The sequence below is a fragment of the Littorina saxatilis genome, linkage group LG1 (assembly GCF_037325665.1).
Source record: "Littorina saxatilis isolate snail1 linkage group LG1, US_GU_Lsax_2.0, whole genome shotgun sequence".
In the NCBI taxonomy this organism is placed as follows: Eukaryota; Metazoa; Mollusca; class Gastropoda; order Littorinimorpha; family Littorinidae; genus Littorina; species Littorina saxatilis.
In genome coordinates, this window is record NC_090245.1 from 46912007 (window position 1) to 46937911 (window position 25905).

Sequence of the window (25905 nt, forward strand, 5' to 3'; positions counted from 1 at the left end):
CACCTGAGTAAACCTGCCAATAAACAGAGGAACATGCAGTGTACAGATGTTATGTATTGGTAGCAAGATCGAGTGTCTTTCAATCACAGGTACCATTGTCCTCAGTACTATTTAAGGTGCAGTTTCAATCACATGTACCATTGTCCTCAGTACTATTTAAGGTGCAGTTTCAATCACAGGTACCGTTGTCCTCAGTACTATTTAAGGTGCAGTTTCAATCACAGGTACCATTGTCCTCAGTACTATTTAAGGTGCAGTTTCAATCACAGGTACCATTGTCCTCAGTACTATTTAAGGTGCAGTTTCAATCACAGGTACCATTGTCCTCAGTACTATTTAAGGTGCAGTTTCAATCACAGGTACCGTTGTCCTCAGTACTATTTAAGGTGCAGTTTCAATCACAGGTACCATTGTCCTCAGTACTATTTAAGGTGCAGTTTCAATCACAGGTACCATTGTCCTCAGTACTATTTAAGGTGCAGTTTCAATCACCACGGTTATCTAATAGTCCCTGGACACAAGTTCTCTGTGAAAGCTTCCTACTTTAGAAATCTTAAAAAACAAAACAAACACACATTCAGTTAAGAATATTGAGAAAAAAAATGAAAAAAAAGATTCACTCTTTCTCTGCTTCTGACAAAAATCGAAATTGTTCGTTCATGCTGCACGTAAAAAATACAACCAAAACTTTTTTTCACTCAGACTTGCTCACACAAATGTCATGTTTGACTGTGAAATACCATGCATAGCTGCAGAGGATAGTTCTATAAATTAGCCACATGCACTCACACATACACTCTCTGAAGTAAAGAGAGTTTGGAAAAACTGAACAGTGCACATAACAAAGATCACATGTTCAACGTCAGTGAAAAACATTCCTGCACATCTGTCCACTAGAAGACAGTGGTGCCTCCATTTCAAAGACATCAAATTAATTTATACAACCCCTAACCTTCCCCCCCCCCCCACCCACACCCACTTTTAAGAGCTTTGATTTTTCAGATTGTCTGTTTTTGACCTCTATAAATTTACCCCCACTGTAAACGTGCCTCCTTTGTACGACCTGACTGTCTCAGATATAAGGAGATCTTCATAGAGGGGTTCCGTTGTATCAAGGAGCTGGGAAAGTTCACATCCCGTATCCTTTCTCTTTGTTCCGCTTCACTCCCATCTTTGTCAGCAACTCCTCCGCCTCTTTGTGAGCCTGAAAGCAACACACGACTTTTGTCAATACAAAATAACATAATTCTTAGCTTTCTATATATACACTGTTCAGCAAGAGACAGAAACAAAATACACCAGCCAGGTATTGCTAACACTTCTTCTTCTTCAGCGTTCCAGAAATTCTGGTGACGTGTGAGCTTGTTTGCCCATTTGGGTTCCCTACACTATACTCTGAGAGCATAGTCAGCTTCACTCCGCTTTCGTTGGGTAGGCATGCTGGGTATTTTTGTGTTTCCATAAACCACCGAACTCCGACATGGATTACAGGATCTTTTCCCTGTGCACTTGGTCTTGTGCTTGCGTGTACACACGAAGGGGGTTAAGTCATTATAGTGGCCCAGAGAGTCTTGAAAACGAGTATGCCCAACAACAAACAAATATTGAAAACATGAACAATATTGTATCTTACATCTCTGTCATCGGGCGTGTTGATGGGGAACTCGAGGGCGCGTGTGAGGTAGAGCATGGCCAGTTTCTTGTTGCCAAGGCGACTGTAGGCCTTGCCCAGCATCATCAGGTTCTTGCTGTAGAAGTTGGGCTCCACTGTCACATCAACACATGTTACAGGCTGTACACCCATCTTTCTGCTACAGTGCAACCCCCCTTTTAAGACCCCAACAAATCGGAGAAAATCCGGCCTTAAAAGGTGGTAGTCTTAAAATCGGGGTTAAGTTTCAGAGGTTATATTAATGCACAGAGAATCTGTGAAAACAGGGTCTTCAAATTGTAGGAGTCTTATATTGGTGAGTCTTAAAAGGGGCGTTCCAGCATATTTGATCAACTTGAAAATAAATATCAACTTCAGAGAAACAACACATGCATGAAGCAACAGACACAGACATGTGCATGCAAACATACACCTACATGTGTGTGCATGTACACACACACACAGACACATTCACACTTGCACGCATGCACACACAGACACAGACACATAGACAGCACGCACACATTCTTGCTCTCTCTCTCTCAGTCTCTTTCTCACTTTTTTTTTCTCTCAAACACACCTTCTGAAGCACACACACAAATTTAAAAAAGTCATAACTTGAAAGAATGGGGTTACTCACTTTCTTCTGCTTTGTGAAAATAATTCAGTGCCTGAAGACAAAAAAAGAAATGACAGTGTATAAAATTTGTTTGTTTGTTTGTTTGCTTAACGCCCAGCCGACCACGAAGGGCCATATCAGGGCAGTGCCGCTTTGACATATAACGTGCGCCACACACAAGACAGAAGTCGCAGCACATGCTTCATGTCTCACCCAGTCACATTATTCTGACACCGGACCAACCAGTCCTAGCACTAACCCCATAATGCCAGACGCCAGGCGGAGCAGCCACTAGATTGCCAATTTTAAAGTCTTAGGTATGACCCGGCCGGGGTTCGAACCCACGACCTCCCGATCACGGGGCGGACGCCTTACCACTAGGCCACCGTGCCGGTCAGTGTATAAAATGAAACTCGACAGACGCTACATGAGTTTCCTTCCCCAAATACACACAGAACACGAATGGTTTCTGCACCCCACCACATGAAATACTACATAAGTAAATGATAATTTGCCTAAGGCACAAAACTTATCTTTGCATCCTATGCAGTGAAAGCCCCTTTTTATACGACCTCCAAAAATATGAGAAAATTAGGTCTTGAAAAGGAAGGGAGTGTTAAAATGGAGGTAAATTTACAGAGGCTATGAACAGAAAATGTGAAAAAGCAAGGTCTTAAAAGGGAGGAAGTCTTAAATTGTGGGTCTTAAAAGGGGGTTCCACTGTACTACTACTGTAATTGGTTAATTATGATTTTCTATGCCTGCTTCTGCTGCTAATAAATTGTTGGAGACAAATACACAGACACATGCAAAAAATACAAATGCCACAGACACTCACCTCTTCATAGGTAGATGTGGGAGGTGACGCAAAGAGAGCCGATGCAATCTTCCTCTGGTACCACGGCATGTCCGCAAATAAGAAACACCTGCAATTGGAAAAAGTAAACATTACTGTTTGTTTTTGCCTTTTTCTGATCATTTCACATTTTATTTTGTTTTTCAATAACTGCAGTAAATATCCTACCAAATGCCTTCATTCCCATTTAACATTAATTACTCAAATCAAGATAACTATTTTCACTGACCTTTCAACATTTTACAGAAGATAATTTCGAATGACACAATCTAATACAAATCAAAAACGACAGGATCTGAATATTTGTAACCACAAAAACTCACCACACTCCCAAGGTATACAGCGTAGTAGCATCTTTTGGGTTCAGTTCACTAGCTTTCTGTAAAAAAAAAAAGAGTATAAAATATGTTTCAGATATCAAACGCTTCCTGAAACATGGAGCAAGTAGGGAAATCATGAAATACAGGGACACTCCCCTTTGGTTTGAGACCCTCCAATATAAAGCGCATAGGAAGAGAGCATCAAGTCTAAGACATGCAACATGTAAATTCAAGTAAATGTAACAATTTTTTATGGAAGGCAGTAATTCTTGCTTTTTCAGCTTTTCTGGTCACAATGTCTGTACAGGTAACTCCTTTTTAAGACCTGATTTTCTCAGATTGTTGAGGTCTAAACAGAGAGGGTTCCATTGTACATGCAGTCTCAAATGAATTTTGTTTTGCTTGAGTGCATATAAATGACTGCACAGACTGTACGAGAACTTCCTATATATTCCTTGCCTTGAAGACCGTTCATCTTCCACTCTTAATCAGAAAAACAAGCAATCAGCCATAACATTTAAAAAAAGAAAAATCAAACACAAAAAACAAACACCAAAAACAACACATTTACTTGCACCAAAAGAAAACAAAAATAAATAAAAAGATTTGAAAAGGTTGAGGAATTCAAAAGCACCAGAAAATCAAGGAAATCATGATTGAAATACATGTACTTACCATAAAGTGATCTTTCACGACATAAGCGTTGGATATCCTGGCCTTTGTGCCCTCTAATTCGGCTGTTTTGTCCATAAGAATAGCATACCACTGTAATCATAATTTCAAAACAAACCAACTGTTAAACATGTAACAAAAGGGGTTTGAAATGATAGCAGATTATGTGCTGCAACCCATGAAAATACAAGAGAATATAGCACAGTTATAAACCAACATTCATGAGCATTTTTTGTGCTTGCACTGCTGAATAGTTTCTAACCTTCTTCTTATTGACATTAACAAAATGAGAAAAAAAAAACACCCAAAGATTTCGATAGCATCACACATATAGAAGGCTACTACAATTGACTTAAAAAAATAAATAACAATAATCACAATCCTAACTTGTATGTATACTTTCAAGCTAATTTCTCACTCACCGCTCTGTTCTAAACACACAGCGCATACCTTGTGACAAGCAAAGTTCATGTCGTTCAGTGCTAACGCTCGCTTGATGACGTCAAACGCCTCAAACAGCAGTTGTTTCTTCAGCGCTTTGTCGTCTGTCAGTTTGGAATTATCACTCAGAGCTCTGGCCAGGCGCCACAAGACCTCGTCATTTTCCACATCTACGTGCTCTCTCAGGAATGCAAGTACTTCTTTGAAGTTGTGGCTGTCATACAGGCTGTCCGCCTCAGTGATGATCTGTGTGATTCTGGCTGCCTCTTTTGACTGTTGTGGTTCTGGTGGAGAAAGGGAAGAAAGAGAAAACTTGAAAAATTAACATGTTAAACACAGAGTAGGTGGTGGTGTCAAAATAAAAGAGATTGTTATTTGTTATTTATTGCGCCTGGGTATTCATATTCAAATGTTGCACAAAACATAACTATTATTATGAGCCCCCCCCCTCCTGTCTTGTTGATTTCTGTCTTCATGTTAGTTGATTTTCCAACATTCATGATAAAGGAAAGTGAACAAATACAAATAAATACAAATACAAATAAAAAACAAACACACATACGGAACAACAAACACAAACACTCACAGACACAAACACAAAAGCATGATAACACACACTCACATACATACGCACACACACATGACCAATAAAAGGTGAGTGATTACACACACACACACACAAACCATCACACACAAACGACCAATCAAAAATAAAAGTACCTGCAGCTTCAGCCTGCTCGTTGCTCTTGAAGAAGGTGAGTGACCGAAGGATGCCAGCGGCTGGAACCACAAGCAGCAGGTGTGGTCTTCGCACATACTGTACATACTGCTGTCTGATCACGTTCGCCCTGCTTTTCTGCAACAGGGTTCCAGAAAAGCATTTCAATAGAGATGCTATATCTGTGTTCAACAAAACATAGTGTGAACTAAAAAGCAAGCAAAACAACTCACTTTTTTGGATGCTTCCTTCTACAGACATAGACAGTTTTATTATCTTAGACACGAAATTCGTTGGTGGTTTAATTATATGGCATCATATATATGTATCAGGGTGGAAAATTCACGGTCATTGAATTGTTCCTTTCTTTTAGTCCCTGCCAAATTTTCTACCCCTGACCCGTCGTGTCTGCTGTCAGGATTGCTGTGGGGTTGTGGGTGTGTCTAAACGCTGCGTGTTTTGATTGGTTGATTGTTCAAATGTGAGATGCTGAAATACCCGGTGTGATTTTCATAGCGAGAAGCTAGACGGTTGTGGTGTTGTGATTTTGGAAGAGTTGTTCATCTTGTGATTGAACCGGCGATGACTGTTTGTGTGTGTAACTTCAGAGAGAGTAGTATTGTGTATTGAGCAACTAACTTAGTTTTGGCCAAGTATGTATTTGAGGAGTATTTGAAAAGAACTTTTATGTGCGCTGGAACAAGTGTTGTAGCAGCTGGTTTGATCGGTATCAGCGATGTGACTTCGCCGGAGGATTCTTTGAAGTTCCAATAGCTTCATTGTGACACGTACGTACTACGTAGTGCCTTCTGGTATATGTTAAATAAAAGTCACGTTATTGCAACCCTGAATTGGCGTCTCTATTGAATGCTTCCTGATCTGTGCACCCCTTCCACTCTTCCCTCTCACACCGTCATACAACATAAAACATTAACATTAATTTAATTAATTTAGGAAAGCACATTTTCACTATAGTTTTGCAACCGGTCTACATTAACTAGCTGTTGTCTTGTGTATTCGTTGGAACAGCTGTACGAAGTGAAAAGCATCCAAAACACACTGCAATTTTTTTTAATTAAGGAACGTTTTCTTTCCGCAGGAGACAACTGTTGTTTACAATAACATTGATGATTGAGGGCATTCACCTTTGGTCACGAGAGCCCCCTCCCTCAAATCATTTTACCTGTATGAACTGACTACGAAAACGCAACAAGTAAAAAAAAAAAAGGTTTGGCAGCTCTTAAAGCACTACGACTAATTTCTCCGCACATTTTAGACTTACCAGTGATCCACAATTTGTTCTGAGCGCTCGGAAGAAACTCGCAGCTCGCGACGCCATGCTTGTTTTCGTCTGCTTCTGGGCAACAAGAAGTCGGTTTCAAAAGAGAAGAACGGCAAGGGAACCTACTCCCAACAAACTCCGCCTATGCCTGCCGCAACTCAGTAACTGGGTTCTAACAAGCTCCCCCCACCCGACCCAACCACCCCCAGTGTCGCGTGGATGTGAGTGTGTGTGTGTGTATGTGCATCAGTGTGTGTGTGTGTGCACGTGGTCAGTGTCACAGTGTGTGTGTGTGTCAGTGTTTGTTGAGAGCAGAATTTTTTTAATTTTGTTAAGTTTTTTTCTTCTCTCTCTTCTTTTTACATTTAGTCAAGTTTTGACTAAATGTTTTAACATAGAGGGGGAATCGAGACGAGGGTCGTGGTGTATATATATATATATATATATATATATATATATGTGTGTGTGTGTGTGTGTGTCTGTGTGTCTGTGCGTGTGTGTGTGTGTGTGTGTGTGTGTCTCTGTCTGTGCGTGTGTGTGTGTGTGTGTGTCAGTGTCAGCGATTCAGACTAAACTACTGGACCGATCTTTATGAAATGTGACATGAGAGTTCCTGGGAATGATATCCCCGGATGTTTTTTTCATTTTTTCAATAAATACCTTTGATGACGTCATATCCGGCTTTTTGTAAAAGTTGAGGCGGCACTGTACCTCATTTTTCAATCAAATTGATTGAAATTTTGGCAAAGCAATCTTCGACGAAGCCGCCGGACTTTGGTATTGTATTTCAGCTTGGAGGCTTAAAAACTAATGAATGAGTTTGGTCATTAAAAATAGGAAACTTGTAATTAAAATCATTTTTGTATTAAACGATCCAAAAACAATTTCATCTTATTCTTCGTCATTTTCTGATTCCAAAAACATATACATATGTTATATTTGGATTACAAACAAGCTCTGAAAATTAAAAATATAAAAATTATGATTAAAATTAATTTTTCGAAATCGATTTAAAAACAATTTCATCTTATTCCTTGTCGGTCCCTGATTAAAAAAACATATAGATATGATATGTTTGGATTAAAAACAAACTCAGTAAGCTAAAAAGAACGGCACGCTTGGCCTAGTGGTAAGGCGTCCGCCCCGTGATCGGGAGGTCGTGGGTTCGAACCCCGGCCGGGTCATACCTAAGACTTTAAAATTGGCAATCTAGTGGCTGCTCCGCCTGGCGTCTGGCATTATGGGGTTAGTGCTTGGACTGGTTGGTCCGGTGTCAGAATAATGTGACTGGGTGAGACAGTGAAGCCTGTGCTGCGACTTCTGTCTTGTGTGTGGCGCACGTTATATGTCAAAGCAGCACCGCCCTGATCGTGGGTCGGCTGGGCGTTAAGCAAACAAACAAACAAGCTAAAAAGAATAGACATACAGAAAAGCGTGTTATCGATTCCTGCTCAGCGCGACCACTACCGCACTATTCTGCATGGCTTGTCGATTTCACTGCCTTTGCCACGAGCGGTGGACTGACGAAACTACGAGTATGTGGTCTTGGTGAAAAAAGCAGTGCGTTCAGTTTCATTCTGTGAGTTCGACAGCTTGACTAAATGTTGTTATTTCGCCTTACGCGACTTGTTTGTATTTATTTTATTTTTGTTTCATCCTCTTTTTGCTTGTCCCACGCCGCCCCGTCCCAGCACTCACTGCAACATCCACCCCTGAACTTCGAATCAATGAGCCCCCAGTGTTGGTCAGATACCTGGGCACCCTCACAAATTTTACAGGGAAGGATGTCAGGCCGCTGCGGTAGGCTACCCTCGGAAGATGACACAGTGCACTGCTGCTGAGTCTCTTCGACGGTGTTCAGTATAGGTCCTGTTACTGGCAAGGGACACAGGCACCGCTTCCTACTAAGCCCTCTACTTACGACACTGGGTGACTGTTGAGTCGCGGAGCCAGAATGAGTGAGCGTCTCCTCAGCCGAGAGCAGACCGCCACTGCGTCCTTCTGTCGACCCCCCTGGAGCATCCCAGGCTGGCAGCAGAATATTCAGGGATGGCTGGAACAGGAACACTGGGACCAAGGTCACCATGAGAGCCCTGAGCAGGAAGGGTCACAAGAATCGAGACAATTTTTTTTTTCGCGCTTTCTGAGTCAATCGCATTCATGAAGTGAATGACACTCGGCTGTGTGATCCCAGCCTTCCCATTGGAACTTTAGCACTTCCACTCTGGGTAGGAGCCGACCGAAGCTCGAAAAACCCATGCACCCCTTGTGGGATTCGAACCACGATCTCCCGGCCCGCAGTCTGATGCGCTAACCACTGCACAACGGGGACAGGTGAGAGCTGCAATTAAGTTCGACAGTCAGTCAGTGTGTCCCTTCCTCTGTTTCATACTCCATATTTTTAGTCGTTATCAGTCTTACAAATAAGCATATTAAGAACTATTTTTGTGTTATTTTTGACCCCCGCACACCTTGAACTTCCATAAAAAAAATCATTGAAAAGGAGTTGACTCCAGCCTCAAAAGAATAATCACAACCCTCTTTAATGGGATAGTCAATGTCAGTAGTATTTGAATCAACTTGATATGACGGAACATACAATAAAACAATAACATCATCTTTTTTTGAGAATTGATTAACAGGCACAGGCAGTTGTAAATGTTGGCATGCATACGAAACCTCTTTCCAGAAGAAAGAAATTCGAAATGGCGTGGTAAAATATTACTTTCATCCCGCGCAGCAATCGTTCTCGCCTTTTTTCACAACTTACTGACACGCCTTTCATACAACTCACTCAGACTCTTTTGCTTCTGCCCCATAATCCTACTACATACGTTCACATTTTTTATTCAGCACATTCTTTCTCTGCACACTAGCATATATATGAAAGAGAAGGTTAAAAGAGATTGCACGCAATTTTGTTTCGACATTTTGTTCTAAGATTCTGTCGTCAACCAATGTTGGGCATAGGATCACGCCTGAATGAACATACATACAAATTATTCCAGCGATTCAATTCATGTATCTACATTCTTAAAAACTGCGGTTCTGATTTTATGGTCAGGGTTGCGTAACGGTTTAGTACGAGTGGATGGCACCAACACCCACGAGAAAACTATTAATTTTTGAGTATACTCTTTTTGTGAGTTCAATGAGTTCTGGGGCCAGATAGAACAAACAAAATAGAGCTTAACATACTAATTTCGAAGATAACGACCGAAATTTAAATAAGAGGTATCAGACTCTTCTGCAAAAACACTACTGATGAAATGTCTAAGACTCTACTGAGGATATGTAAATAAATTAACAGTCAGATGATCACACCCGAAGAAGAGTGATAGAGGAACAATATTGAATACAAAACGCAGTTACTTTACTAGTTAATTAAAAAAAAACAACAACACCAGTTTCTCAGGGTAAGATGGGATGAGGAAAAACGAGTAAGTGTGAATTTTGCAATGTATTTAACTGTCTTGAACATGTTTTTTCTTTATTGTCAGGAGGTCTTGAAAGTTGGAAGGTATGTAAAGATTTTGTTTATGAAAAAACTGATTTTGATGCCTTTTGCAAATGAAAATTAAAGTTTTATTTGGTTATTTCAGGGTATAAATCATAAAAAGTAATCAAATTTGCAGTTGTGAATCAATTTAGCTAGCAAAATATATGTTGAAAGAAAGTTGGATTTGGGTAGTTATTAAAATGTTAATGATTTGGAAGTGCGTTTATGGATCTCTGATCGTTTGTGGGTTTTTCTTTTTTAAATTTTGTTTTTGATTCTTTGAAGTTATAAATGAAAAAGAATCCTTTAGGACATAACACATACTCATGCTGGCATTAAGGGGGACGTGAGACTGATGCATACACACTCACTCAGCGTGACATTTGAGACACTCAAAGAGATTACAAGATTAAGTAATGCATGTGGTTGACGCAAAATGTTAAAAGACTACATTCCGAAATAGTGCCAAAGGTCCCTCGAGGGGAAAGGGGCAGGGGATGTTGATTTATTCTTCAATACTTTAAACACTCCCCCCTGCCCATCTTCTTGAACACACACAACACACATAATACACACGCACGCACGCACGGACAGACGGACGCACGCACGCACGTGCACGCGCACACACGCACGCACACACACACACACACACACACACACACAAACACAAACACAAACACACACACACACACACACACAGTACCTGGCTGCTGTTTTTGCCGTCTGGGAACTTTTGCTTGATCTTTTTGTACCTGACACTTTTTCCAATCTGTAAATTTAATTCGGAAAACATTCGCATTCCCCACAGAAAACAGCAAGACTGTTGATTTGTCGTGTTCAAGTTTGTTCAAGCGGGCGAGGTTGCTCTCATCACTCAATGTGTGACGGCTTCGCGGATCCTCTGTGAAACACGATATGAGCTGCAGAGGAGAGAAGGTACTTTAAAACAAGGAGCTCTTTTGACGGGGTCTTTGCTTGTGGGTTGCTATCGTTGTCGCCTCGAAGAGTGTGTAATCCAGTGCATTTGAAATATGAGACTGGCTTCATTCATACTCTGTTCTGTGTTTCTTAACAATGAAAGCGACATTAGAGATCCGTTAAGGTGTTAACATTCTTCCTGTACCGTTTGGTCTGCACAAAGGGCATGCTATTTCAGTTACAGTTGTAAAAGGTATGACGCGAGGAAATGATACTTGCAAGTAAAATATTTACGTGAAGAAGAAACCGCACGGTTGCATTGCCCAGCGACCAGACAAACGCTGTTCATGGGAAATTTGTGGCGTACACATATACATTATGCACAAACAGACAGACATTCTCTCTCTCTCTCTCTCTCTCTCTCTCTCTCTCTCTCTCTCTCTCTCTCTCTCTCTCTCTCTCTCTCTCTCTGTCTTGCTCTAACGCACGCACACACACGAGCGGAAGACAAACGGACGCGGCCAGGACGGACTGAGCTTACGTCTGTTGCGTAGCAGTATATATATATATATTTTTTATTAAGGGGAGCCTACTTCTGGATCAGTCTCACCTCAGTGCATCCGGGAATGATATTATCCGTTAATGAATTTTCCATAGATAATACCAGGTAAGCTCTTGTGTTTTACCGATGTCGCCGGCAAATTTGTCTTTAGCGAAGAAGTCAGTTTGATAGCGTATTGCATGATCTTTACTGTGATCGATTTTATTTTTAATTAGAACATGTCGGTTTCAATAGGGAAGAGGTGAAGCAAACTTAAATATTGCCTACACGTAGCCGCCATTGCTGTAACAAGACGGGCCATGTCCTGCAAACCTATGTCGATTTGAGAAACAAATCTCCTTTGCCTATCTGTTGCAGTAGGTTAAAGATCATTCTGTACTTATCAGAGGTTAATGAGTGACTTTCTTGACATGATGATATTTAAGAGCGAGGTGAACATTTTGTACTGTTGTCTACCGGTTTTTATCCTACATACGTGAGAGAGACACTCGTGAGATAATAATCGTTCAAATCACACGTGTGTATATCATGTAAATGAGGTCATGTCAAGCATGTCTGGCAGGGACCTGTTTTTCCACTGCTTATGATGCCAAAGTCACCGAGACAAACGTCATTACAGAAACAAAAATTGCCCTCGCTAATTACCCTCGATGAATTTTTGGAACTAACACGTCACGCCACACTTTCAGAGTGACGTTTCTTTACTTTGACCTAATATATTGCACGAGGTTTTAGAAGAGATCGAGGTTCCAAAACAAGCGTCTTCAATTTAGCTGCCTCGACTGCAGGACATTTTCAGTAAAATACACATAAGTACAGTATATAGGATAAACAGAATACTACATGGCTTGCTGTGTCGTACCAGATTTACACTCGTTGCTTTTTCAAATAGTGAATAGCTCGCTTTCGCTCGCAGTTCAATATTTAAAAAAACAACTCGTGTAAATCTGGTACGACACAGCAAGCCATGTAGTATTCTCTATGAACCCTCCATTATATTTTGTGTATAGCTGAGTGCATGTGATTAGAAATTCAAACTTGTGCCAGCTTTTTAGAATTTTTTTTGTATTAAAAGGTCCATGCCATGAACATAACTGGGCTACATGTACATTGCGTGGACGGTTTTGGTGATAGTACTAATTGCGATGCCGAGCGCGAGAAAAAAAGCAGAACTTAAACAGAACTCAAACAAGGAAGAAGGGCGTAAAACAATGGCACACTTGACACATGAATGCAAGCACATTAGCAACCTAAAAATTGATTGAAAGTAGCGAATTGCTTGCTATGTCTACTCTTGGACATTTGACCAATACTATTCTGCAGCACGAGTGTCTGAAAGACAGAAGGCTAAGTGTCATGCCACTAAATCGACACAGTGACTGGCCTTGTCGTTCTTCGAGTGGTGCGTCTGCGCTAAATGAAAACAAGGCAAGCTTACTGCGGGTTAAGTTCGTTTTTATTCTAGCCAGTTGGGAGTCGTGAGTTAATACTGTCAATGTTATTTTAATCGTAAACAAGACTTCTTGCAGCGGACAATAAGTCACTGAGACATATGGAAGGTTTCTTCAATAGTTGACCTAGAACGGTCGCTGATTAACAAATCTGATCCGTGAGTGGACCTAAGATGCTTAATTTTTCCAGACGACCTCAAGATGGAGTAGATGGCACTTACGTCGAGAGAACACATACGCCGCCTTGTCGGGGTCTTGCAAGTGGTCATACAGAGGCCTGTTCAGGAGAGGGACTCCTACAACAACGGCGACGTCATTGATGTCACTGCCTCCAAAGCCCTTGTTCTGCCGTCAGATGTTGGTAAGAAAAGGCAGCAGAATCTCATTCTTTTCTCTGTCTCTCAGACTCACAAGAAACACTTGACCCATATTGTGTACATATAGAAGAACATAAAACTAATTAGATTTTAAAATACAGTGAGCATGATGTTCAGAGAAAGTATTTGACTTGAGTTGACAGGGCAATTTGTCACACTCTCTTTTTAAATCACATTGAATGTTTACTTTAGTGTAGCGTTCTACACTGCTACTTTTGTTGTTGTTTGTTGTTGTTGTTAATGTTGTCGTTGTTGTTAATGTTGTTGTTATTGTTGTTGTTGTTGTTGTTGTTATTGTTGTTGTTGTTGTTGTTGTTATCCTTCTTCTTCTTTGTTTTTTTCTTCTGTTTTACAACAGCAATCCCTTTAAGGATCTAATTCAAGACAAGCCTTGTTCTGGTTTGGTCAACAGATCTCCGTGGACCAAGAGGACAAAGGCCACAGTTATCCCGGGCGACCCCATCAGCGCCACGTGTGACCGAGGGCGAACTACTTCGAAATGGCGTACACCTGAGACGCTGACAACTTGTCAACATGTAGTTTTCTGGCTTCTACATAATATCATGGCTCTGCACTCCTGCTCGGATCATCATTTCTCGGCGACATTGAATGGCTAATCGAAAGGCAAAGGGACAAAGACGTATGCATACAGATTGGTTTGAGGGCGTAACACATGGGCTGTGATGTATAGTGCACTTTAAAAGGTTGATGTTTTTAGGCTGCAGAATTCCATGGTTACAGTAAGGTTCTGTACATCTTCGCTTTTTCATTGTTTCTTCAAGGATCATTCCTGCAAAGAAGACCTAAAAGAGGGCATGTTTGTGAAATTGGGAAATTTAGGTAAGCTTACTCAAGCAGTATAGAAACAGCATATTGGTTTTCAGTGAGCTCTTAAATATGTTCGCTCCTCTCCTAAAGCTGTCTCGCCCCTCATTCCTCAGCTAGTGTCCTCTGTACTTTATGCTCACACTAACAAAATTTACCCAGCTCATTTGTCACTTATCCGACTTTCATTCCATTTCATTCGCTGAGTACATTTTCCTTTTTTTTTGTGCAAGCTACTTCTGCTTTTGAACAGTCCCGAATAACTTTGATTGCCATGTACATTTTGGTTTGTGCGTCGCAATGTCAATTTAATCAAATTCGCGTCTGAAAGTGGAATTGCAGTATTCAAATCATCATTGCTTTTAAAATGCATTATTTTCTTTTTTTGTGTGTGTGCATAGTACGAGTATGTTGTTTCCAAAAATATATAGTTGGGATTCGAAATTCCAAATAGCTGCTCGCAAGTTATGGTTAAGGTTTTCTTTAAGTAGCCGACACAGCTTACGAATGTCTACTATTAAACCAGGTTTAAGGGTTTCTTTGTCTAACCACGAAAAAGTAATACATTTCACAATTGCTGGTTTTAAATTCCCTTTGGTGATTGCTTTGACTGGTCAGAAATGGTTTTTAAAATTACTGCTGAGAAAACTTCTCTTTTTATACATTACATTTTTTTTACCGATCACTAAAGCACCAGCCATGTTAATATCAGAACTGCATGCTCTAGTAAGTTCTGTGTTAGGATGTCTTTGTATAGAATACGTTTCAGTCGAACATTTTCAACATAGTATACGAACAACATAGTTGCAGTATGAACTTCAGTACTGCTGCTTATACAGTCCTTATTTGATTTTCTTTTTGTAGCCTTCAACAATAATACATTTGCGATGGTTATATTCTGGTTATTGGATTCCTAGACTCAGATTTCAAATGATCTCTAATAAGTCGGGTTTAGTGGGTTTCTTTGTCTAATTACGAAAACAAATATTTGCAGTGTAACATTTCACTATTGCTGGTTACATGTTTTACCTCAGTACACTTTAAAAAACAAAAAAACGACGAAAACAATCTCTTTGTTTGTTTTTTAAATGATGTTTAGAACCAGCCACCCAAAAGTTGTTATTTCGATGTAAGAACTGCGAACTCGAGTATGTTCGGTTTAGGATTTCTTTATTAAAAAAAAAGTTTCAATCAACATTTTCAACTGCTGGTAGCAAGATCTGTGACGGGTTTCTATGACGAGTCACACATACAATATGTATTTGCTATGTCAATCGTTTAACTTCCGCTTAACAATTTTGTGGTTAGTTTGCCAAGTCAAGTCAAGTCAAAGTTTTATTTCTAGAAACCCCATGGGGGTACATGAAAAAAAATAAAATAAAAAATACAAGAACAATAAAGAGAGGAATGCAGGTTGTTCCATCAATATATACACATAAACTAGTTCCGTTGAAAAAAATAAAAAATAAAATAACTTTTACAATTTGGAAATCAAATTTCCAAAATAATCGTTCTCATTCATTCCTACGTAACATTACGTGGGAATAAAGAACCCTACCATCAGCTGTCTAAATCATTATTTGTATGAAAATAAAAGTTGAAATTTTATTACATTTGGATTTTTTCGATACTTCAGTGGGATACATTTTTTTCTTAATTCGTTAAAGAAGCTGCAGTTAAACACATAGTGGAAATCGTCACCAATATCGCCATTATTGCACTTTGTACACACTCTTTCCTTCTGTATTATATTTATAAATATAAGTCACTATGTTTATATTTTCATAACAGTTTTTTTTAGATGAGGTTATGTGCTTAGTAAATTGTTTTTGCACTGTGATTTTCATCGCCACTGCGTATGGCTTGTAGTTAAATGCTATGTTTGTTAACTATATTTCCTTGTTTCTAAATGTTTGTGCGATGACATATTTGTTTTACACAAGTTCCATGAGCAACAATAGCTATAGTTCGTTTCTGATTTAAATAGAATGCTTGGTCAAGGGGAGGCAATCTGTACTGCATTTCTCTATGCAATCCTTTTGTAACTCATCTAGCTAATTTACACATCAACAAGGTTAAACGTACTTTTATTTCTCGATAGTAAGTTCTGTCAAGCACAGTATAATCAACAAAACGGTCACAAAAGCACATTGTTTCTGGAAAAAATTTTTAGACCTCATTTGCATGCAGGTTTCTTCAATTTTTTGTTTTTTTGTGTTAATTTTGTTCATTTACCCACTATTTTGCTTAAAATTGTTTTTTCAAGCGGGGAGTTATCTTCTTTGTAGGTCTTGTTTGATAATCCAGTCTAATTTCCTACTTTACACATGCATACATACATCCTGATCACAATTTTATTTACGAGAAAAAACAACAACTTGTAACTGCATATTTACACATATTTACAATTCAACATTTTATTTAATATTTTGAATTCAAAAATTACAAACACTGATATACGACAATTAATCTTCCTAAGATACTAACACACATTTTCCCAATTCATATCATATAATTCACAAAAACGTATCTTTTGTCTATAACACCTTATGTCTTGATAACCAAAAATGATGTCCTGCCTTTTAAACTTTATTTGTAAACCAAACTTTCCCTCTAACCAATCTTCTAGTTGTGTCTAAAACAAGTTTGCAGATATTCAATAAAAAAAAAGGTTCAACATAATCAACTTCAATATTTGTTGTATAAACAGCATGTAACATTTTCCACTGCTGTTCCTTTTGATCTCACTTCCTTAGTAACTTTGTAGGCAAGGGACCAAATTTCATTATCTAATTGTACACCAAATTTTCTCAACCAGAAATGTAATACATATGATGTGTTTTCAACATTATTTACACTATAGTGTTCCAACAATTTATAACAAATTTGTCTTATTTTCATCACGTAAAGGCTCCCATCCAACAACTACCTATCAATAACTGCATTAATATTTTCGGTTTCTTTTCAATACCCCATTCATTTGGGACAACATAAATTAATGCATGAAAAAAACAATAATATACTGGCATTATTCTTTCCAATCTTTATCTGCACCTCTACTACATACAATAATAACTTTTCTTCCCTTGTGATAACGTGGCATGTTTTCCATCAAATCTGTTGATAAAAATTGTTGAAATCAATTTTTTCCTCTTTTAACTCTGACTTACAATTAATACATTAATATAATATGTGACAAAACAACCTGTAGCCAAAACGGGCTTACAATCGTTTAAAAATTCAATTTTTTACTTTGTTTAACATTCATATCAAAAACACCAAAACCTGACTTGACCTGTTCCCCAAAACCATAACGGAATACACATCCAGTTTTTTTTTCTTTTTTTTCATACAATCGTTCCATCAATTTGAAATAAAACGACCTCTTGCATAATGCGCACATTTTACATTCTCAAACCTCCCTCACTTCTATATTTCTTCATCACTTAGTCAAAGGCTTTTATATTCAAACTCTCTCTCTCTCTCTGCCATTAAATCATTAAACAATCGATTCAAATCTGTCAAAATCCGATCTGGCAATCCAATTGTCTGCATCACAAATACCAATTGTTAAATGGAATAATATTTTGCTGAAACAATATTGTCATGGGTACTTAAATCTCTACGACTCCACACGAAATTGACTGTTTTTTTCCAAACTAAATAACCAAGTCTTTTCAATATTTGCTGCTCGATCACTATTTTAAAAATAGATACCCAAAGTCTTAATCTTGTCTTTTGCTGACAACGATGATTACCTATCTTCAACATGTTGGTTTTTATTAACATACAACCTCAGACCTGAAAATTGTGCAATCTGTTGTACCTTAAACACATCACCAGTGTTCTGTGAAAAAAAGAAAAAAAGAAAGAAAGTATAATCTGCTTTCTGCTTAATCTTCAATGAACAATCATCGTCAACATTTGAAGGTATTTCAATACCAGATGAAAACTTTTTGCTAATTTTAATGGCAAAGAATTCCGCTGCTAAAATGAATGCAAGGGCAAAAATGGGCAACCCTGCCGAATTCCACACTTCAAATGAAAAAGGTTCTGAAATCGAATACATATCTATAGAATAAAAGGCATTATGATAGTCCAGAGCCAATATTAATTCAGCCCTATAGTTTTATCTAAATATTCTTTTGCGTTCTCAATTTTGCGAATCACGATTGCAATGTTCCTTCCTTTGATATAACCGACTTGATCTTCATTAATTGAACTACCAATAACCGTGCTCAATCTCTGAGACAAAGCATTTTCCTCTCCATTACTTGCAATTACATGTGTCAACGTTATTTTATGCATGTATTTTTTCAAAATTCAAAATGTTGTGTGTGTGTATTTCTTTCACCTTACTCCAGACCGCACCTGAGCTCCTCTTGCTTTTTCCATGGATATAATTTTCAATATCGCTTTAACAAAAAACCTTTCTGCTTGTAAGTTTTCATAGGTGGGTTGTTCTGCACACTGTTTATCTAACCAATGCAATTTTGATTGTAAATCCACAAAATTCTTATGACTTTTTAACTTTCCTTTACCAAATTCTATACAAATAGATTTAATTTTTAATCTACGTAGTACACATTTTGCATTGATCTTGTACATTAAAATTTTTTGGGAGAATTATTTTCCTACAACAAGAAATAGTTTATCATTGGCAAATTTAAGGGTGGAGTCTTCCCTTGAGAAAAAGTGGTGAAAGAAGCAAGACATTTTTAAAAGTGAAATTTTTTGTGAGTCGAAGGTGTGCTCGTGGAAGAAATGACCCGCCCCCCCCCGACTTAAAAAAAATTAAAAAAAGATAGGGCATTAAGTGCTGATTTTTAAGAGAACAACTTAAACTTGAATATGGGGTAACAGACGTTTACATAAAAACAAACAAACTACTGAATGAATTAATAAGATCCTACTGTGGATGTGTAAACAAATCAACAATCAAATGATCACACCTGAAGAAGACTAATAGAGGAATAAAATACATCACAAAACACAGTTGCTTAACACAGTATTTTTTATTTCTTTTAATAATTGGTACAATTATTTGTATCCACTCTTAAAACGAAATTTCAAGCATGAACAAGCATGACATTAAATGTGTTAAAGTATATAAAAAGAAATGTCTAAAACTTTGTCACTTGTAAATAAGTAAGGTATTCTTTTCACCACAGCAAACGTAGGTATAACCAATCAGTGCCAAATTATGAACAGTGGTGCTACTACAACCCTAACACCAACCATTTTGACAGAAAACATGTTATTGGTCTACGCCTGAGAATTTTTTTTTAATTAAAATGACATGAAATGTTTAACAAAAAGTAATTTGAATGCAGGTTAAAGGGTTTCTGAGGTGAGCAATTAAAAAGGAAAACAGAACTTTGAGTGCTTAGTTTCAAAATAATGCATGGTATTGAATATGGGTTATCAGACTTTCTCACAATCTCAATCACTTCTAAATAAATGAGTGAAAGTGAATAGAAAATTAAAAAAAAGAAAGACAGATTTTTGAGCTTATACAAATGATTTCAATCATCTAATTATAGATGCTGTTAATCTTGTTTCTTTGGTGCTGTTAATCTTGTTTCTTTGGACCCCCCGCGGGTTAGGGGAAAGAATTTACCCGATGCTCCCCAGCATGTCGTAAGAGGCGACTAACGGATTCTGTTTCTCCTTTTACCCTTGTTAAGTGTTTCTTGTATAGAATATAGTCAATTTTTGTAAAAATTTTAGTCAAGCAGTATGTAAGAAATGTTAAGTCCTTTGTACTGGAAACTTGCATTCTCCCAGTAAGGTCATATATTGTACTACGTTGCAAGCCCCTGGAGCAAATTTTTGATTAGTGCTTTTGTAAACAAGAACCAATTGACAAGTGGCTCTATCCCATCTCCCCCCTTTCCCCGTCGCGATATAACCTTGAATGGTTGAAAACGACGTTAAACACCAAATGAAGAAAGAAAGTTGTTTCTTTGGGAAACATCAGTTGGGTGAGTTACCTATTTCGACATTGAAAGCGTTTATTTTTATTTTACTTGGTATTTATTCTCAGAGGTATACTCCATCCTTAAGCAGTCGTTCCCAGACATATTCTTCTAAAAAGGAAGTCGACTTTTTTTTAACAGATTTAATGCAGTTTTAGCTGTTTTGCTAGAAAAAGAGGTTTTTTTAAACAGCCTTTTGTCTTTTCAATAAAGTTCAACGCAAGCCAGATACAATCACATTTTAATTTGTGCGTGTGAGTGTGTGTGTGTGTGTGTGTGTGTGTGTGTGTGTGTGTGTGTATATGTGTGTGTGTGTGTGTGTGTGTGTGTGTGTGTGTGTGTGTGTGTGTGTGTGTGTGTGTGTGCTTGTGGCGTATTTTTTTTTTAATGAAAACTTCCTTTGATAACGTCATATTCGGCTTTTTTCAAAAGTTGGGGTGGCACTGCGGCGGCCTAACTTTTCAATCAAATTGATTGACATTTTGGTCAAACACTGAAACTGGTATTTGTAATGATAATAAAACGACATTTTGCAATGCGAAAAACAACCAGAAGAAAATGGCTGTGAAAATGGACTGTACTTTTTTCTCTCTTTCAATTTCGTCTGCAAACACAGGACATACCATTAAGCGTATAATTACAAGCACAAACAACTGTTCAGTGATGAAATTTGAGTCGCGTGTGACACACTTCAAAGACATGAAACTGGAGGAATATGTTTCCTCTACAGATAATGCACATCAAGCTACACTTCGAGTGACCTTCTATTCCATATGACAAGCAGTTTTAAACAAGTGCGGAGAATATTAGCGAACATACAGATTCACTTGAAGGCCAAACATAAACTGGTGATGTCATTCGAGACTGGACATGAAAACGTCACCTTTACGTTTATACTGCATCGCCTTCATCCAGCGTCACCCCCAGTTTGACCAACAGCTCTCCAGCTTCCTTGTGTGCCTGCAATCACATGGCGGATCATTAAAGATTGAATCAATCTTTCTACCAGGCTGAGTGCATAATTCCTCAATCAAAAGATCTAAATTTACTTCCAAAGGAGTTGTTTACCTCCATATCATCTGGTGTGAAGACGGGAGCGCTGTAGGCAGTGGTCAGATAACTCTTGGCGAGCTCCGTGTTGCCCAGACGTAGGTGTGTCTTGCCGAGGATCATATTCGTGCTACTCGGGATTTTTGGATTTGCTGCGAATATAAACATCTTGGTTCTCACACATTACCTTGGTAGCAGACACACAGACACAGACACACACGTACACATGCATACGCACACACACGCACGCACGCACCATCGCACGCACGCACGCATACACACACACACGCACACACACACACGCACGCACACATCCATTTACACCTCTATAAGTGAACACACGCTGTACAAAATGTTCTTGTCTTACCTTCTGCTGATTTTTGAAAATAGCCAAGTGCCTGAAAAGATCAAGCAAATTGATGAACGAATAGATACAAAAGGCGAACACCAATCATACACACACACACACACACTAACACACACACACACACACACACACACACAGACACAGACACACACACACACACACACACACACACACATACACACGCACACACACACACTAACACACACACACACACACACACACACACACACACACACACATACCGCCCCCCCTCCCACACTCACCTCTTCATACGTTGAAGTAGGAGGCGCAGCAAAGAGAAGCTCGGCAATTTTTCGCTGATACCAAGGAATGTCGGCAACGAGAAAACACCTACACGCCAAAGAAGAAACCGTATGGGTAGTAAGTAAAATGGACACACTGAGTACAGACATCAGCAAATCAAAATCTGATAGTCACTCCAAATCCCCCCCAGCCTCCCCCCTAAAGAGGTCATCCCCCCACCCCCCCCCCCCTCCCACAGAAAAAGGAATCAAAAATAAGAGAAGAATCGTTGTTATCGATTTACACGATCTGTTGTGTACATTGATAAAGTTAACTCATTCGTGTTTGTTAATTTTTTAACACAATTATAATGCAACAAATAATGCAGTGTCAAACAAAAGCTGTTGCATTTGTTAACATTTTAGAAATAAGCATGAACGCCTTCAAATAGTGGAACAGAAGGGTTGACTTTGTAATTCGATTCTTTAGCAGTGCCTTGACCCTTGTGGTGGTTGGCTACCCGCTGAAGATTTGATTGGGCACTCTAATACATGTATTTCGTCTACAATCTTTCACGATTAGTCAGTACGATGAAGATACAGAAAGACCACCTACCACATTCCTAGGACGTATAGTGTGTACGCAGCTTTTGGGTCGAGCTCGCATGCTCTCTGAAACAAAAGCATAATTACATGCTGCTGACGAGGTAGAAACACTACAAGTAATAGCAACAACCGAATCAGCGTGAAAATACTGAAATATCAAGCCAATGTTAGGACAGTGCGAATACCTTCAGAAGCCGGCAAGTATTGTCGTAACGCATGCATATTTCGTTACATTTGTCTGCACTGAGATGGAATAATGCAACCGCAAGTGTTATGTGATTCATTTGTGGCAGAGCGGGATCACTACTTGTCTTTAAACCGCGTATATAACTAAACTGCATTAAATAAATCATTCATCTAATACGTTCTATATTATGCAACAAGGTTTTACGATTGCCGCCCTGGTGAATTGCTTCCCTTGAACTGTTTTCCCAGAATGCCCTATTCTATTTTTAGTAACATTGGCTTGTGGGAAAAACCTAAAAGGCCGCATGTACCACTTCGCGGAGATTGCAGCCAATGGTATTTATTTGTGTTAATTTAATGTAATGCAACAAATACGAATCACCTTCATTGTCACTTTAAACTGGTTCCTGAAGTGGTATTTTACACTCTAAACAAATACAATTTCAGCGAACACAATGAAACGAGGAGTCAAAGAAACGTTTTGCGTTTTTAATGAATGCCAGACTTGGCAAAAGTCTTGATGGATGAAATGTTTTATTGACTGTATCTTACAGAAGGAAGCGTTTACTGCTTACTTTACGCTCAGATTTTAATGAAGACTTTTTTTATACTCATAACTCATAACATTTTTATTGATCCAACAAAGGAAATTAAATTGGTCATCAGCACATATAGGTCATTAATTAATAATTATAAAAGAATAAGAGAAGAAAATTCATAAAACCTATGATAACAAAAAAAAATCTAAAGTAATATATGTACAACTACAATACCATTTTTACTTGCACACTTGACACACCGACACACCAACACACATGCATACATACCTACATACATACCTACATACATACATACATACATACATACATACATACATTCCATGTTAAAGTGTAGTTAAGAACATCACAATAATTATATCATTGTTGGATTAACAGATAAGTTTTTATGTAAATGATGATAACAACAATCCATAATTAACGCTATTGCACTACCAAAAGAAGAGACCAACCAAACACATAAAACCAATCACAGTAATCTTAAAGTTGACTAGTAATGACATCATTCATAAAGTTCTTACAAGGAACTTAGTCGATAAATATCGACAGGGGGCGGACAAATGGTTTACATGTGAAATGTGTGTATATGGGTGTGGGTCTGAAACAAACAAACAAACAAACAAACAAACAAACCATGTGAACCCCCCCCCCCCCCTCCCACCGCTCGCGGGCTGAACGACTGACGTCACATGTCGCTTCGGTCTTTTCCAGAAGAACACCGCGTGTTCACCACGCCTTTCCAACTATGTGCTCCCATACAGTTTTGGTAGATACATGCTTGTGCAAGTATGTTATTAGTATTACCAATATGAATCTTATTTTCCTTTCGATGGTCAGTTTTACTCACCTCTGTAACGGCAGTCACCTCTGCGAATGCTGTCGAAGAATCTAACCGAAAGTAAACATTCTGGGAATCTACGCGCATCGGCCTTGACGCAAGTTCAATACTGAGCCAATGAGCGCGGCGCGAGAATCTTCCCGCACCGTAGACCAGATTATAGTAGGTGCTTGATTTTGGTATTTTGATTTTACATAACATTAAACCTTTCTTGGGGTTCATGGTCATGGCAACAGCCATAATAATATATATCATGTATAATATTACATTTCAGCATATTTGAATTACATGTCATCATACCAAACTGTCATACATTTTTATTCCCACATCATTCTGATTGATCACAACCAAACCTACTATCAGTGGACACATCCAAATGTAAGCGCCTGTTCTTGACAACTTTTAATCGATCTAAAAATAGCAACTTGCTGGGTCTTTTGCCGCCAACAGACACTGTTTGGCCTGTAGGTAAAATGTACAATGTATTTTCTGATTTGTGCACAAAAGCTTTTTTTATTTTTTATTTTTTTTAACATAACAATGTTTAATGTCACTGTATGTTTAAAAGACCATGGTCATATTTGTAAAAAAAATGTTAAATTAGAAAATAAATAACATTTTGGTTCATGATTTTTCCTATACCTGTGCTGAAAATAAGAAATAAAAATGTCGGTATATAAGTCGCTCAAATTCAATTAGGTATGAATGGCTCGGTTTGAGTTTGTTGCAGTTGACCCTGCACTATGCGACCTATCATGTTTTTGCGATTTTGCCGTCACCCCTCCCATAGGGTGACGTATTTCACAACTTCCTGTGTTACACAAACTCTGTGATGACCAAATTTGCCTTCACTCCTCCCATAGGGTGACGGATTTCACAACTTTCTACAGATGAACAATGTTGCCTCCACCCCTCCCATAGGGTGACGGATGTCACAACTTCCTGTGTACACAAACTGATGACGTATTTCACAACAAAATGGCGCTGCCCATGGTCAACCTCGAAACTATCCGTATAGAATGGGGGCGTCCTCGCCCCCATAATAACTAAAAACGGACACAGGAGAGTACGTAGGTGAATATGTATTTGAGGATGGGGGGTATGGATGTATGTGGTTCTGGAGATGTGTGTGCAGATGTGTGAATTTTATGTGTTTATATTATATGTTTTGAGAGAATGATTGTGTATGGTGTATTATCTGTATATACGAGCCAAAAAATCAGTTTGTTATGCATTCAGATAATAAAGTTGTATTGAACTGAATTGAATTGAATTGAATTGAATTGAATTAAATTTAATTAAATTGAAAATAATTCTAAAGTGACAAAGAGTACTAAAAGCGACAAACCATCAAATGTTCCTTGACAACGAAGGCGTTGGAGATTCTCGCCGTGATGCCTTCGTACTCTGCGGTTTTGTCCGTCAGGATCGCGTAATACTGAGTAAAAGAGAAATGATACTGTAACGCGTTTGAACATACATTCATTCTTACATCTCTGTCTCTGTGTTTTCTTCTCTGTCTGTCCGTCTGTCTGTTTGTTTTTTCTCTCTCCCTTTCCCCAAATTTCCAAAACCCACAGGCTCCAAGAAAACAGACAGACAGACAGACAGGCAGACAGACAGACAGCCAAAAACACACACACACACACACATACACGCATGTACGCACGATCGCACACACACACACACACACACACACACACACACACACACACATACACACACACACACACGCACGCACACACACACACACACACACACACACACACACACACACACACACATCTCTTTCTCTTGCTTGACCTTTTGGTCACTCTTAATTTTTCAACCGATACACGTACCATATGGGCTTGAGCGTTCTTTTCATTGACAGCCAGAGCTCGCTTGGCA

General features: G+C 38.7%; 2 protein-coding genes and 1 long non-coding RNA gene across 3 annotated transcripts in view; 1 reads left to right on the forward strand and 2 right to left on the reverse strand.

Moving 5' to 3' along the window:
- Window positions 1-980: 980 nt before the first annotated feature.
- LOC138971557 (regulator of microtubule dynamics protein 1-like) lies at window positions 981-6643 on the reverse strand. The gene is made up of 9 exons (XM_070344314.1): window positions 6560-6643; window positions 5280-5415; window positions 4569-4843; window positions 4122-4211; window positions 3450-3505; window positions 3109-3196; window positions 2292-2322; window positions 1634-1767; window positions 981-1204 (listed from the first exon to the last, which is right to left on the reverse strand). The coding sequence occupies exons 1-9, from the start codon at window positions 6614-6616 to the stop codon at window positions 1130-1132; spliced, it is 942 nt and encodes a 313-aa protein (XP_070200415.1). The 5' UTR covers window positions 6617-6643; the 3' UTR covers window positions 981-1129.
- Window positions 6644-11591: 4948 nt separating this feature from the next.
- Window positions 11592-15539, forward strand: LOC138971572 (uncharacterized). The gene is made up of 3 exons (XR_011457298.1): window positions 11592-11643; window positions 13180-13350; window positions 13779-15539. It is a non-coding gene; the product is annotated as an uncharacterized lncRNA (long non-coding RNA).
- Window positions 15540-20126: 4587 nt separating this feature from the next.
- Window positions 20127-25905, reverse strand: part of LOC138971564 (regulator of microtubule dynamics protein 1-like) — a 7186-nt gene continuing 1407 nt past the window's right edge. The window contains exons 3-9 of the mRNA XM_070344327.1: window positions 25857-25905; window positions 25364-25453; window positions 22445-22500; window positions 21850-21937; window positions 21587-21617; window positions 21238-21371; window positions 20127-21129 (exon numbers count right to left, since the gene is read on the reverse strand). The exon at window positions 25857-25905 is cut by the window's right edge and continues 226 nt beyond it. Coding sequence (XP_070200428.1) covers window positions 21061-21129; window positions 21238-21371; window positions 21587-21617; window positions 21850-21937; window positions 22445-22500; window positions 25364-25453; window positions 25857-25905 — 517 coding nt within the window. The 3' untranslated portion in view covers window positions 20127-21060. The remainder of the gene's footprint in view (window positions 21130-21237; window positions 21372-21586; window positions 21618-21849; window positions 21938-22444; window positions 22501-25363; window positions 25454-25856) is intronic.